The sequence below is a fragment of the Trichechus manatus genome, unplaced genomic scaffold, assembly GCF_000243295.1.
Source record: "Trichechus manatus latirostris isolate Lorelei unplaced genomic scaffold, TriManLat1.0 scaffold00036, whole genome shotgun sequence".
Taxonomy (NCBI): domain Eukaryota; kingdom Metazoa; phylum Chordata; class Mammalia; order Sirenia; family Trichechidae; genus Trichechus; species Trichechus manatus.
Genome location: NW_004443972.1, coordinates 14,922,159 through 14,937,316, shown reverse-complemented (window position 1 = coordinate 14,937,316; position 15,158 = coordinate 14,922,159). Strand labels below are relative to the sequence as shown.

General features: G+C 33.4%; 1 protein-coding gene across 18 annotated transcripts in view; it reads left to right on the top strand.

Moving 5' to 3' along the window:
* Positions 1-15,158, top strand: part of BAZ2B (bromodomain adjacent to zinc finger domain 2B) — a 463,486-nt gene that overhangs the window by 359,445 nt on the left and 88,883 nt on the right. For 13 of the 18 annotated variants that reach the window (XR_002823946.1, XM_023730420.1, XM_023730423.1 and 10 more), the window contains 5 exons: positions 2,910-3,513; positions 5,668-5,964; positions 6,983-7,043; positions 7,814-7,922; positions 8,168-8,269. Coding sequence is in view for 17 of the 18 variants with exons in the window: in XM_023730420.1 (XP_023586188.1) it covers positions 2,910-3,513; positions 5,668-5,964; positions 6,983-7,043; positions 7,814-7,922; positions 8,168-8,269 (1,173 nt within the window). In the remaining variant the exon portion in view is untranslated. The remainder of the gene's footprint in view (positions 1-2,909; positions 3,514-5,667; positions 5,965-6,982; positions 7,044-7,813; positions 7,923-8,167; positions 8,270-15,158) is intronic. The other 5 variants (XM_023730433.1, XM_012555270.2, XM_023730428.1 and 2 more) reach the window with 1 other exon arrangement.

The window sequence follows — 15,158 nt, the reverse complement described above, 5'->3', positions numbered from 1 at the left end:
CCCAGGGACAAAGACTAGAAGGCAGAAGGGGACAGGAAAGCTGGTAATAGGGAACCCGAGGTTGAAAAGGGAGAGTGTTGACATGTCATGGGGTTGTTAACCAGTGTCATAAAGCAGTATGTGTATTGTTTAATGAGAAAGTATTTGTTCCATAAACCTTCATCTAAAGTACAATTAAAAAATTTTTTTAAAAAAGTTTTCCTGTTGTATAGGTCTCAATTTTCTCCTCACCCCTCTTCTTTTGTGTGATTATTAATTGCCATTGAGTCATCCCCCAACTCATGGTGACCACATGCACAATGGAACTAAACACTGCGTAGTCCTGTGCCGTCCCCATGATTGGTTGCAGATTAAACTGTTGGGATCCATAAGATTTTCATTGGATGATTTTTAGAAGTAGATTTCTAGGCCTTTCTTCCTAGTTCATCTTAGTTTGAAAGCTCTTCTGAAAACTGTTCAGCATCCTAGCAACATGCAAGCCTCCAGTGATAGATGGCTGGTGGCTACAGATGAGCTGCATTGACTGGGAATTGAACTAAGCTGTGTCACGTGGAAGGCGAGAATTACACCACTGAACCACCAATACCACCATTCTTTTTACATACCATATCTAATATCAGAAAGTCCATGTGTGCTATAAAATAGTAACTGATATTAGTCTTAAAATAAAATGCAGGAATCTTTGGTTGTTCTTGAAAACCTTTAGGTCTTAATAGATGAGAGAAGATTCTTCAGTGTTACAGGAACAATTACAGAAAATTAAAACATAAAACTAAAGGGAAGGTTTTTATTTTCATGCCCCTTTTGGTCCTGTGTTTTAGAAGAAAAATGTACTCTCTATAAAAAGTACAAAATATTTATATGAAATTTGTTATATTTAAGATCTTACAATATACTGATTTTTTCTTCTGAAAATTTAGATCTTATATAAAACCATTTTACTTAAATACTTATGTAAGTAATACTTATTGTATTAAATAAATACTATGACATTTATTTTAAAAGGTAAATGAAATGATTTAGTATAATTTCCAGATTTTATTCACTGAATAAACAGTAATTAAGCACTTAATCATTGTGAGACATTACCTTAGGTACAAATGTTATATTCCAACCTTTGTTTACAAAGAATTATCTTAATAATTTTCTGAACTAATAAAGATGTTAAATAAGATACAGAAGTTTATATAAGAAAATAAGTCACTTTATATGGCATTTTATCTTCATTTATACTTATAAAATTACCACAAATCTTTGCTGATTTGACGTTTAGGAGCCTGGATCTGATACTGAATTGTATTTCTGATTTTAATTTCGCAGCAGTCATTTTCATTCACAGTTTTATATCAGGAAATTCAATGTCTCTTCTATTAACTTAAAATATTTTCATAATTTTATTTTACTTTATTTTTATAGTTTATTTTAATCACATTAACTTAATGAAATTTATATAATTTTATTGTTTTCAAGGGAATTCTAATAACTCAATTATTTGTTGTTTCTTATTTACAGATGTGAATTTTATGGCTTAATGGCATTTACAAATACATTTTTATTTGTATTTGTAAATGTGTTATTATACTGTTTCCCATGTTAATGTATTAAAGGCACTTTAAAGTAGGTCCCACAGAATGCTGAGCCACCATTCCCACAAGCTTAGTATCTTAAATCTTTGCTTCAAGAAGTTCTTGCCCTAGAAATCAGTCATTCATTCAGCAAGCTACAGTTGTTTTTTGAGTACATGCCACATTCAAGGCTCTAAGCTAGGTTTTGGCAAGACATTAAAGATGAGTAAAATACAGTGCTCCTGCTCTTAAGAAACCTATCAAAGACAGACTTACTTCTTCAGAGGTTTAAGGCAGAGAAGCATGTATTACCTATGTTGTTGTTGTTAGGTGTTGTCAAGTTGATTTCAACCCATAGTGACCCCTTGTGACAGAGTAGAATGGCCTCATACGGTTTTCATGGTGTAATCTTTATGGAAGCAGATCACCAGGTCTTTCTCTTGCAGAGCTGCTTGTTGGGTTCAAACCGCCAACCTTTCAGTTAGCAGCCGAGGGCTTAACCATTGCACCATCAGGTCTTCTTATATTACCTATATTACTATATATACTACCTGTAGTACTATAAGTAGTATAGGGTAGAATATAAGAACATAAAGGAGTTCAAAGGATAGAGGCAAAGAGTGCTTCTCGCTCCCACTAGGCAAACATGGAAGACCTCTTGGATTGGGTCTTGAAGGATGAACAGGATTTCATCAGCTTAAAATTTATAAGAGGGGAACATTTCACACAGAGAAAATGTTTATAGTAAAATGTGGAGATAGTTAAAGTATGACATGCACAAGGCATGGCAAATTGTTCAGTTTGACTGGAAAGGTATGTTATTGCCTAATTGTAAAGTAATTTGAATATCAAAATAAAATGTTTGGATTTATTGAGAGGGGAGGCACTAACGGCTTTTAACCAAGGAGCTAATATAATAAAATAAGATGAAGCTGGCATTGGTTTGTAGTGATACTGAGAGTTGAGTGGGAAGGAATGATGGTATGCCTTTAATCTGAGTAATTAATATTTAATGAAAAAATTCAAAAGATACGACTTGGAAAAGAGAAAATTAAGAGATGTTTTTAGGTTCCAAGTTTTGATTATTGGGAGAATTGGAGCAACAGTCAAGAAGCATATATATTTCAAGGAAGAAAAATGAATTGAATTTTAAATATATTAGGTCTAGCCAAGATTCAACAATCAACTAGTTATTGCTGCCATTCCCTTCCATCACTTGTATTTCGTGATTTAAATTTGTATATGACCAGCTGTTTTCAGATACTGAAGGCAAATAAAAGCAATCTTTGTTGTTATTGTACATTATTGTTTTGCTGAACAATATTGTTTTGTTTTGTTCAACAGGAACAATATAAACAGACATTCCCAGCACAGTTGAAGAAACAGGAGTCATCTAGAAGCCTGAAGAAAGTTATTTCAGCTTTGTCAAATCCAAAAGCAACCTCTAGTTCACCAGCACATCCAAAACAAACATTAGAAAATAACCACCCTAATCCGTTCTTGACAAATGCACTTTTAGGTAATCACCAACCAAATGGAGTTATTCAAAGTGTCATTCAAGAAGCTCCTCTTGCACTTACTACCAAAACTAAAATACAGAGTAGGATTAATGAAAACATTGCTACTGCAAGCAGCACCCCTTTTTCCTCACCTGTAAATTTGAGCACAAGTGGGAGAAGAACCCCTGGCAATCAGACACCTGTAATGCCCTCTGCCTCTCCCATACTGCATAGTCAAGGGAAGGAAAAAGCAGTTAGCAATAATGTAAACACACTACAAACACAGCATCACCCTCATCCTGCAAAATCCTTAGTGGAACAGTTTAGAGGAACAGATTCAGACATTCCCAGTAGTAAAGATTCTGAAGATTCAAATGAGGATGAAGAAGAAGATGAAGAAGAAGATGAGGAAGATGATGAAGATGATGAATCTGATGACAGCCAATCAGGTTATTTTCTATTTTAAAAGTTAAGGTATTTCTCTAAATGCTATGTGAACCAAAACATTTTAAGGAGCTTCTTAATTCACAGACTTATAGTCATTGTCATTCACTGTGTTTCACACAGCTATGTGCATTTCTATAATGATCTGGTAAAGTACAGGAGTAATTTAAATTGGAAATCCTAAGTTAAATTAGCAGCTTTGTTACTCATTTGACATTAAACAAGTAATAAACTTTAAAGTGAATATAAATGATGCATGAATGAAGAAATGATTTCATCAACTTGGTTAATTTTTATTTCATTCAGGACTACTCATTTGTCCTTTTTTTAAATCTCTTTTGCTACTTGTTAAAATCTAAATGGTTAAATGTTAGAAATTTCAAACAAAGGTAAAATTATAGTCATGGTCATTTAGAAAGTACCTACAAACCTAAATTCTTATGAATGTTCATCCATAAGAGAGAACTGATTATATAACATCTGGAGTACTGCCTGATTTTATTTTGATTCACTTTCTAGGGGTATTTTTTCCCCTTAGTTTTTTCTTTCCTTTATCCTTTCCCTCTCCTTCCTGTTCCACAGAAGATTAAAAGCAGAAAATACAGGATAGCTTGAATTTTAAATGCATAGAAGAAATGCCTATTATAAAAGTTTGTGCATTTATTACTGGCCAGCCATAAACCCTACTGTAAATTTTCTAGCAGCCAGTATAAGTAGGAAAATATAATCAGTTATGCAATCTAAAATGTCTGTAAGGTAAAAACAAACTACTTGTTCAAGGTAAGAACAACTTGTCCTGGTAAAACTTTTTCCTGGGGTTCCCATAAATACAACTTTTCATGATATATAATGAAAATATAAGATAACTTCATAAACTATTTTTAGTTATGAATCCTCAAGTAAGCAGATAGCATCACATAAAACATAATTCCACAAAAGCCGTTGTTCTTGGAACCATTAGGATACAATCAAAGTATCAGCCCTCTGCTTATCATGCTTAATCCAGGAATAGATATTACATATCTGGAAGAGTGAGTGCATTGTATATTCTTTAGTTAATCTTCCCTAAAATTTGTATGGTGGTATGTGGTATGAATTTTAGCCCAGAAACTCAAATGTGCAAGAAATATTTTATTTGTGTTAAAGTTAATTTTCATCTAACATCTGCATCTCGAGATGTCAGGATGCTTTATCTTAGTTCTCCCTCCCAGGGTCCCAGTGTAATCTGGGATGCTTATGGTGCCCAGAAAAGAGGGAGAAAGGCCTCTAGTGTCTAACTTATTACAATAATAACCAGCATCCTCTTTGTCCAAGACTGCTGTGAACCAAGTTTTGGAAGTTGGGTAGCATTCTTTTTCTACCAGTATAAGTCATGCTGCTGCTTCTTTCCCGTGTAGATTACCCTTATGTAATTTCTTCAATGTATGTCTCTACAGAAGGCATACTTCATTAAACTGCCTGCCCAGGGACCCTTACCTAGCCCCCTTTCCTCCCCCCAGGGAAGTAGAGAGCCTGGGTCTTAGCCTGAAACTGGGGGAGAGTTAGGGATGGGAGGACTACATAGGTATAACAAGCTTAAATTAGTAAATCACTACATTATCCTATCATAATTGTTTCTGTAAGCCTAGTCTTTTGTGAAGCCTGGGAAGCCTGATGAAGTCTTACACCTAAATAGAAAAACTACAGCCAAAAAAGCCAAGAATCCCCCCAGAAAATTGTTTTCTTTTACTTCAAAGCCCAGATGAAAGGATAATGGTGACGCCAGACTTCTCTTCCTCATAATTGGCTTATTGAAGCCTATTAATCTGAGTAATCAGTTCTGTTCTCTCTATATGTTAGTTTCCCCCATTAAGTTAAAAGTGATTTTGAAGCCATTAAGCAGAACTCATGATGTGAATAAGCATCATCTGAGAACTGTTATATGATTAAAGTATTGAGTTAAACTGATACTTTCAATGAAGAATTTTGAGAATTTATAGTTTATATACATTGTACTCAAATAGCTTATGATAGTAATTTTTGCACTTATTCTTGGGGAAAGTTGCTCATTGGAGTTCTCAATCACAGATGCTGGTTCCTGAAGTATTCCATTTAGATACAAACTACAAAGCATTGGTGATTATCTAGTTATAATATACAATAATTCTTTTACTTCCCAGAATCAGATAGTAATTCAGAATCAGATACAGAAGGATCAGAAGAAGAAGATGATGATGATGATAAAGACCAAGATGAATCAGATAGTGATACTGAAGGAGAGAAAACTTCCATGAAACTGAATAAAACTGCTTCCTCTGTCAAAAGCCCTTCCATGAGTCTCTCAGCCCACTCAACACCTCGTAACCTTCACATAGCAAAAGCCCCAGGCTCTGCTCCTGCTGCCTTATGTTCTGAATCCCAGTCACCTGCTTTTCTTGGCACACCTTCTTCCACACTTACTTCAAGTCCACACTCTGGTACCTACACTTTATTTTTATTATTGTAAAGTAGTATTCAAATTATGGCAAGAATTTTTATTTATACAGTGTTCGAGATGCTCCAGTTGGAATCAAGTGTTATAGCTAAGTTTTAGGTTGGCTAAGAAAGGTCAGCATGTATTTTTATTCTCTGTGCTTCCAATTTAAGAACCTGATTCATGACAGCTCTTAATTTTGAATACTCACCTGCTTTTGTGTTCAGTTTGTGCTTCTAAAATGTAGAATTTTATAGACGTTTGGATTTTTATATAACACATGCCATGTCTTTTTTTTCTATTTGACCTTTTATAAACTTCTAGAGATCTTCATTAAAAGTTTCTACATTTAACATTCCAAAACTACTCTCTATTCTCATTCAATAGCTAACAAAAGAAAGATGTATAGTAAATTACTATGTTAACAGTTTCCTACATTTCACTCTCTTCTGGATAATTTCTAGTTTTGCTTTCATTTGCCACAAACTAGTATCCTACTAATGTAAGATGCATTTATTTGTATTTGTGAAACTTGATCATTGTCTATTAGAAATTTTACTTATAATCCTACCCTTTGTACTCTAGATTAATTAAAACACCTACTAATGTTTTTGACTGGATTTATATGGGCATATAAGTGGAAAGAGAAAACCCACATTTTCAAGAAAACAACTATAAGCAGACTTTCTGAAGCCTCCATCTACTATTTCCCTCCTACTTCTCTAGCTATTTCTTTAATAATTATATTAAAGAGGAGAAAAAAGCTATATATTTTTACCTTGGATTGTGTTTTCTTTAGAGAGAAAGGCTAGTTATTCAGACATTCAGACAAAACAAAAACCAAAACACCTCTGCCTTATACATGTTTTGTTGAAAAACATCTAAAGATACTGTGCTTGTTATAGAAATACACTAGATAATGCAAGTCACTAAATATTATTTTTCTAAAAAAGTTTCTAAACTATCCAAAAAATTGTCATCTATAATAATCTTTTATATTAACTGGTTGAATTTTCTTGAAGGCACTTCCAAAAGAAGAAGAGTAACAGATGAACGTGAACTACGTATTCCTTTGGAATATGGGTATGCAGATAAGGTTTCTCTTTTTGTTTTCCCCCCATATGTTTATGTATATTTGATTTCTTTTTCTCTACTATTAATAAAAGAAGTGATTATACTGCATGGTATTTATTAGCATGAAAGAGCCAGAGCAAAAGGCAAAGAAGTTGATACAACAGAAAACTAAAATTAAAGCTAACTGCTGTGCAGAGGTACGGTAGAGCTACAATGGGATCCTGCAGCCAAGTGGAATCTGACTGAAGAAGAACCAAGAACACATTATTTGGCAAAAGGCAGGAATATAGTTAAGAGTACTAGAGGTTTTTTTTTTTTTGAAGATAGAATTAAAGGACAGTGAAAGCCACTGTGGGCACAACTGAGGGACTCAAGCAGAATTTGGTTAAAATGGTTTAATTGGAGCTGACAGGTTTAAAACTGGAAGTGTATGAGCCCCAAAGAGCAGTGAGCCAAGTTTACTTTACTCTTCTCACTTAAAACTTTTCAGATTTAAAAAAATTATTATACATTGACTTACATTACTGCATATTTCTGACTACCTGAAGTAATACAAATTATGATTAAAAAAATTTAATGGTGTTTAATATTTTTAAATTTAATCTTTTTAGTAAATTACTTAGTTAAAGTAAATAATTTTGGTAGTAAATGTTTGTGGACTATGATTATGGGATTTTTTTTTTTATATTTCTTGTTTTCTAAAGAGCATATGTACTTTAATTTTTTTTAAACCTTATTAGAATTAAATATGTCATAACCCTTATTTCTGTTATCTATAGCTGGCAAAGAGAGACAAGAATAAGAAACTTTGGAGGGCGCCTTCAAGGAGAAGTAGCATATTATGCTCCATGTGGAAAGAAACTTAGGCAGTACCCTGAAGTAATAAAGGTACATATTTTTCACCAAATAATGTACATTTGATACCTATCAAGCATGCTTATGAAAAAAAATGTACACTCCTTCCTCAGATAAAGTCTTGTATGGGACTAATGTACTTAACCTAAATTGATCTCCTATAAATCTTTAGTCCCTTGATAGAATATGCAAAACATTAGTGTCCTCAAGAAAGCTATACATCAAAGCTGGGTTGTAATTATTAAAACCTGAAGTGGAAAAATATGTGATTTTTTCAGTATCTCAGCAGAAATGGAATAATGGATATCTCAAGGGACAATTTCAGCTTCAGTGCAAAAATAAGAGTGGGTGACTTCTATGAAGCCAGAGATGGACCGCAGGTATCCACTTTTTAAAAAGTACAGTCTTTGAACCAAAAAGTAGTACCATAACTTCAATGAAGTAAATTTCACTACACTCTGAAGCATTGCCTTTTGTTAGTTATTTGTAAAGCTATACATATAACTTTATGGTAAACACTCACTTAGGCCTCAATTTACTATGTTTCAGTAACAAGGAGCTTTGACATCATAGATGTCTTTTTCATATTCAGGTAAACAGTTTTCCTGCTAATTAATTCTATCGATGATTTTACAGTTTTATACAGGTATAAAAGTATCTGAATTTTCATGTGAAATACAGGAAAATGTTAGTTCCCTGAAAGGTTAAATAGGAAAATCATGTTATTATAAGTCAGTCCAAAAAGGATAAATATGCCTTAGTTCTTTGGAAGGTTCCTGTCCATTTGATTATGCCATGACATATGATGCGGTATTCACAAGTTTAGTGAATTTTTTTTGTTGTTGTTCCTTAAAATTAGGTAAATGAAATCTCTGCTTTTTGCAGAAGTTGAGTTTTTTAATATAATTATACGTTTCTGAATTTATCACCATACCTCCCTTTGAACTGTATATTGTGGGTTAAGTACATAACCTCAGCAGTCAGCACAAAGAATATACCACAGAAACCTCATTTCCCGTATATTTCCTTTAATGTTTTCCCTCTTTTACTAACTTGTATTCAGCTTGTCATCGTTATGTGCTGTCAAGTTGACCCCAACTCATACTACCAAATCCATTGCCGTTAAGTTGATTCTGACCCTATAGAACAGAGTAGAACTGCCCCATAGGATTTCCGAGGCTGAAATCTTTATGGAAGCAGATTGCCACATCTTTCCCCTGTGGAGTGCTGGCTGATGGGTTCCAACTTCGGACGTTTAGCAGCTGAGTGTTTTAACCATTGCACTACCAGGACTCCTTCCTGACTCATACTGCATATACTTATTATTCCTTCTAGCTTTATTGGCTCCATGGAAAGGATTTCTAGTTAAGAAGTGAGAAGACCTAGATCTTGGTAATCTATGAAATAGTTTTGATTTTGAACAACAAAAAGATAATACCCCCTTTTCCCTCAATTTCTTTATCTATCAAATAAACACAATAATAATTACACTTCCAGTCTCATGGGATTATAAACCAAAAACCAAACCAAAACCATTGCCATTGAGTCAATTCCGACTCATAGCGACTCTAAAGGACAGAGTAGAACTGCTCCATAGGGTTTCCAAGGAGCACCCGGTGAATTCGAACTGCTGACCTTTCGGTTAGCAGCCGAACTCTTAACCACTACATCACCAGGGTTTCCCACAGGATTATAGTAGAGTTAAAATGAGATTATATGCATAAAAATGTTTCAAAAAGATTAAAATGCTCAGCCAACTCAAGTTGATGTTTTCTTTTTTGATTGAACCTTTCTCTTTCTCCCCTTAAACCCATTACAATGTTCAAAAGAAATTTTTCCTGGTACTTGGTATTTTCTATTGTGAATAGGCAGGCTTTTCCATCCTGTCTTACCCTCTGATTTCATAGGTATAGAAATGTAAAAGGCCTTCCTTATTCTACAAGAGCTTTATTCTGAGAGCTCAGAAGATTAAGGGAATTTCCCAAGGTCACACAGCCTCAACAAGGCAGGTGAAGAGTTAGAACCCAAGGTTTCTGAGACTTTTTCTGCATACATCATAAACTCTTTTTTTCCATTGTTGTTCATGATTTTTTAAGGAACAAGTTATGTCCAAATTCATCTGTCTTTTTACTGGTAGTTCTAAAATGCCAAAATATATTTATCTGAGGCTTAACTTTTTTATGGAAATATATTCTAGAGTTTTTCTTTTATAAACTAAAAAAAAATTTTTTTTTTTCACCCAGATTAAAGCTGTCACCAAATAGATTCTCAGAATTTTAATGAAACACAGTGTTATTTTACATACTCCATATATACTGGATCAGCTTTTTAGTTCAAAATATGATCATTAAAAGGCAGTAATACTTCATATAAAAACTCTTCTCATTTTTTAATCTTTTGGTTGACATTATCAGACCCTTACTTTCTTATTTATGCCAAAGATATCTTTATTTTTGTAAGTTCAGTAAGCTTTTGTTTTGAGAGGAAAGCTAATTGCTGTTCAATACAGAAAGAATTTTTAGCTTTGTATCAGTGATAATTAGACTTAATCTATAAAGCCTCATTAGGCAGAGCAGAATATTCTTTGACATCCATTCACTTTCTATTAAACATAATCAGTTTTTTTCCAAATGCATATTGTCTTGTTGGGAGATCAATTCCAATCAAAGAGATGTGATGAATTATTAAATCCAGAGTATGTTAAGCTGCCAACATGCAGCTTATGCTAGGGGAAAATATTAGCAATTTTGAGAGCACTTTTCTTCAGTTAAAAAATTAGTGAGTTGGATTCGTTTCAGGTTGCTTTTAGGGGATAAACAGGTAAAGGTAAGTAATTTAAGAAAGTGCTTTAATTAATTAGAAATGCATATAGTTGTATAGCCATATATGTTTCTATATGAATAATGTGTATAAGCATATACTTAATTAGAAATGTAATTGTATAATAGTTTCTATGAAAATGAACAAAGATTCTGTATTTTTGTTACAGAGTTAACTGATGTGTAATTATTTTGATAGGCCTAAATTTTGCAGAATATGTAAAATACAGTTTGGGACAAAGATACTATTACCATGCAATGGTAATCCTTGTGTGTTTACAGTATGTCTACCTTTATACAAATTCTATGAATGATATGATGGCTATAAAACAACAAAGCTATGCATATTAAAAGGCTGGAAGAAAATGTGTAAAATTTCTAATAATGGATGTAATGGTTGGGTTACAAAGGATCATTTATTTTCTTTCTACTTTCTTGCATTTTTTACATTTTCTGAAATTTGTTTGTAGTACTTACATAATGTAGAAAACAATTTCCTATCCTTTGAAAGAGCCCTGGTTGTACAGTGGTTAAAGCGATCAACTGCTAACTGAAATGTGGGTAGTTGAAAACCGCCAGCGACTTTGTGGGAGAAAGATGTGGCAGTCTGCTTTGTTAGAGATTTACAGCCTCGGAAACCCTATGGGGTCGTTATGAGTCAGAATCAACTTGACAGCAGTGGGCTTGGTTTATCGTTTAAAAACAAATACTTCCACTCCATGTAACCCAATAAAGCTAAACATTCAGAGTTTTTCAAATGCATAGAGATTGTACAAAATGATTTTAAATGTTACAGCTACAGTTTTCCAAGCTACATGTATCTACTTTTGGTGATTGATAGCAAGTGAGGTTCATTAGTATTCCCTATCACTCCCCTAATAAAACATTTGGCTTGAAAAATATATTTTCTCCATCATATTTTTCTTTTTTTTTTTAAACTTACCAAAAAAGTGACCAATATTGGTTCTGTAAGTTCCAGTTTTACTTAAGACATTTCAAAAACTGCGACAGTGGTATTTAAAAGCTATACATTTTAAAGATGAAAGTTAGAAGATAATTTCTTGTCAAAGACATCTGCAGTGGAGAACCACAGTTATTTTGTTTAAGTTAAATCGTTTTTGACTAAAGATATTTCTGAGCTCAAGATAGAGATTATACATGTGTTTATTAATAGCAAACATTTATTAAAAACATTGGCTAAATTCGCTTAGTACAATCAGGTGAGAGATGTGAGATTCATATCTATTGAAATTTAAGTAAATTTGTTATTAACCGAAAGCAAATAATCTAATTATTATCTTTAAAATAAGAAATACAGAAAAGCCCTTAATTCAAGTACATAGACAGGGTTGACAAAAGAAATGTAAAAAAGCTTTCAATATATTTAATATCTTTTTATTTACTTCAGTCCACAAATGTGGTAAAAGATCGTTTGTAGAATCAGCTACCTGTCAGCATCTATCTGTCAGTAGTTAAGTATCTAATACTTCCTACCAGCTTCTATAAAAGCCAGGATTTTAGAGGTAATAAACTGCACGGAACAAAACCAACCGTAATACTCTTTATAGGCTCATTCTGTACTGGCTGGCTACTTTCTAATTAATTTCTGTTCACTATTTTAAGGCAGCGAAACCTCTCTGAAAAGGGTGTAAATAGATTTCTTAGTCTTCTGCTTCAGACTATAAAGACCTTGTTGAACCTAATATTTGTCGTTATTTTCATTTTATTTTGTTTTTGCTTGTCAGAATAATAGAAAGTAAGGTTGAACTACAAAGATTTTGATAAATACGTTGTTGTTCATTGGGTGAAGTTGAATTGATTTTTGACTCATAGCAACCCTATGTAACAGAGTAGAACAGCCCCATAGGGTTTTCTTGGCTATAATTTTTATGGAAGCAGATCACTAGGTCTTTCTCCCGTGGAGCTGGGTGAGTTCGAACTGCCAACCTTTCAGTTAACAAGTGAGTGCTTAACTGTTGTGCCACCAGGAGTCCTTTGATAAGTATAAAATAGGGTTAATTTTGTTTACTTAAATACAGTATTTAGGTAAAAGGTATTCACATTTTTCTTAGGGCTTATATTAAACATATGATGATCTACTTTGAAAAGTGTTTTTTTTTTTTTGTGAACTGTAGAGAACAGGACATTTAAGCAGAGATATTACAATTAAGCTTATTTTTCTTCAACCAGGAAGTCCACAAGCATTTAGATTATTGAATGTCTACTATATTCAGGCCAGAAAAGCAAAGAAAAGGAAAAAGTTAAAAGTGACTCTGAAAATGTTTCTTTTCTCTGATATTTTTATTTCTTTTTAAAAAAAATTCTTCCTTTTAATGTCATAAAGCCATGAGAAAACTAAAATGTTTGCCATTGTTATTGAGATGCCCTTTTTCTTAGTAACTTATTCAATAAATATTTGTGACAAATATTTAATATCCCAGGCAGTTTATTTTTCAGATAAATTTTCTGTAAAGGCATTTTCTATAAAGAAAATTTTGAACACATTTCACTACAGAAATGAAAATGAAAGCCTGACTTTGAGGAAGAACTAGTGTTAGTAGGGAAACTGGAGAGTACAAAAGAAACAGAAGCTACTGTCACTGGCTTAGAAAAACTTCTTGTCTGGAGAGGATCCAACACTAGGCACAGTGCTACCCAGCTAAAATCAGGGTTTTGTTAATAAGGAATAAGGGGGAGATTTGACGGTAAGGCAGCCAACAGGCAGTCTCTGGCAAAATTGTAATGCCAGTAATTATTTCAAATAAGTGAAGAACAAAAGATTGAGAGTCAACAACCAGAGTTCTATTTCAACTCTGCTGTTAACTGTCACACCTAATGCAACATAGCTGTCGACACATATGGATACTGAGAACATGAGAGATCAATACCAGAAACCTATAAATTTGGAAATTTATGTCACTGGTCTACCAGGTAGGATTTTTGGTGGCTAGGCAAGGCGTTGACTAGGAGGCCAACTGTATGAATTAAAGTGTAGAGCTCAGGAGGTATTGAAAGCCGTCATTGTTAGAGGGTAACCTAGGGTGAGTAACTGCAAAGCATAGTCAGCATTGTACCATGGCTAATCTTTCTCAACTGCTTTTAATAGATGCCTACCCCCACACCTACCCACACCCCAGGATAGCCGTTCTTAGTCCTTCATATCTTTAAAATGCTATCCAACATATGATGTTAAGAACTTACATGGAGTGGCTTAAGAATCCGTAATGTTGAAAAGTTTGTATCAACCTTTTACTACCTACTTCTGGCACCATAAAGTAACTAAAAATAGAAGTAATACTAAACTGTGAAATAGGTACAAGGAAGTTGAACAAAATTCTGATTTTTTTTTTATAATATTGACTTTAATGTTTTTCTTAAAATATGAAATATCAAATTCTGTCCAAAATGTTTGATGCCCTAAGCATCCTATGTTATTTTGAAAAACTAAGAGCTACTTATCTAGGTATTAATTCCCTCATCTGTAATATGAAATATATACATTAAGAGGTCCTTAAGATCACTTCCTTTTTATGTATGACATTTTAAAAGTTTTATAAATGAATTATTAGGACATAAAAGATCCCGAAAGCACTTTTTCAAAGGGAAAGAGTGTGAAATATCAACTCTGTTTCCAAAGTTAAACTATAGTTACACGTACTGAAAATCATTTAGCCAGAATCAACTTGGTAAATGATGAATTCACAGAATGACTAACAGGCCTAAAGTTGTCAGACAGAATACCTTAATCCAAATTTAAAACTATTTTACTCCCAGAGGTAAGGACTGGGGTAGATATTGGTCCTAATCCAGGAAAATATGAGTAAGGGAAAGTCCATCCATTCACGTGTATAACACTGAGCATTCAAGAATTACTGGGCATCTCAAATGTTAACATGGGAAATTGACAGTTAATGGCACATGACTGCAAATCCATAGTGAAATTGCTGCAGCAAAGTCTTGGTGATGCTAAAACTTAAAAAAATAAATCCTCAGTAACTTGGCAAATAGATCATTCAGTGAATTGGCTTATGGTGGACTGGTTTACTTCATTTACTTATATACTGCTTTTCCCAAAAAATAAATCAGCTTACAAGTATATACAATCAGACAAAATTGGAGCAACAAAATAAAAGCAAGCTAGGACCTAAGAGTGAAGCAGGAGTGAGGCTTGAGAGCACATCCCATTAAGACCTAAACATGTTGCTGGTAAACCACAAGTTGACTAGCTTTTCGTGAAACTTGGGAAACCAAGTTAATTAGACAATTCAGTGTCTATAAGGTAAGATGAAAACAGGCCAATTGCTCATGAGATGTTCAACTATACTTTGGAGTATCATTTATTAAGAATAATAATGTGTAGTAACTGTTAAATGAGAAACTATTTTGTTCTGTAAGCCTTCATCTTAAGTGAGAATAGCAGCACAATTGGAAGAGCGTAGTCAATGTCACT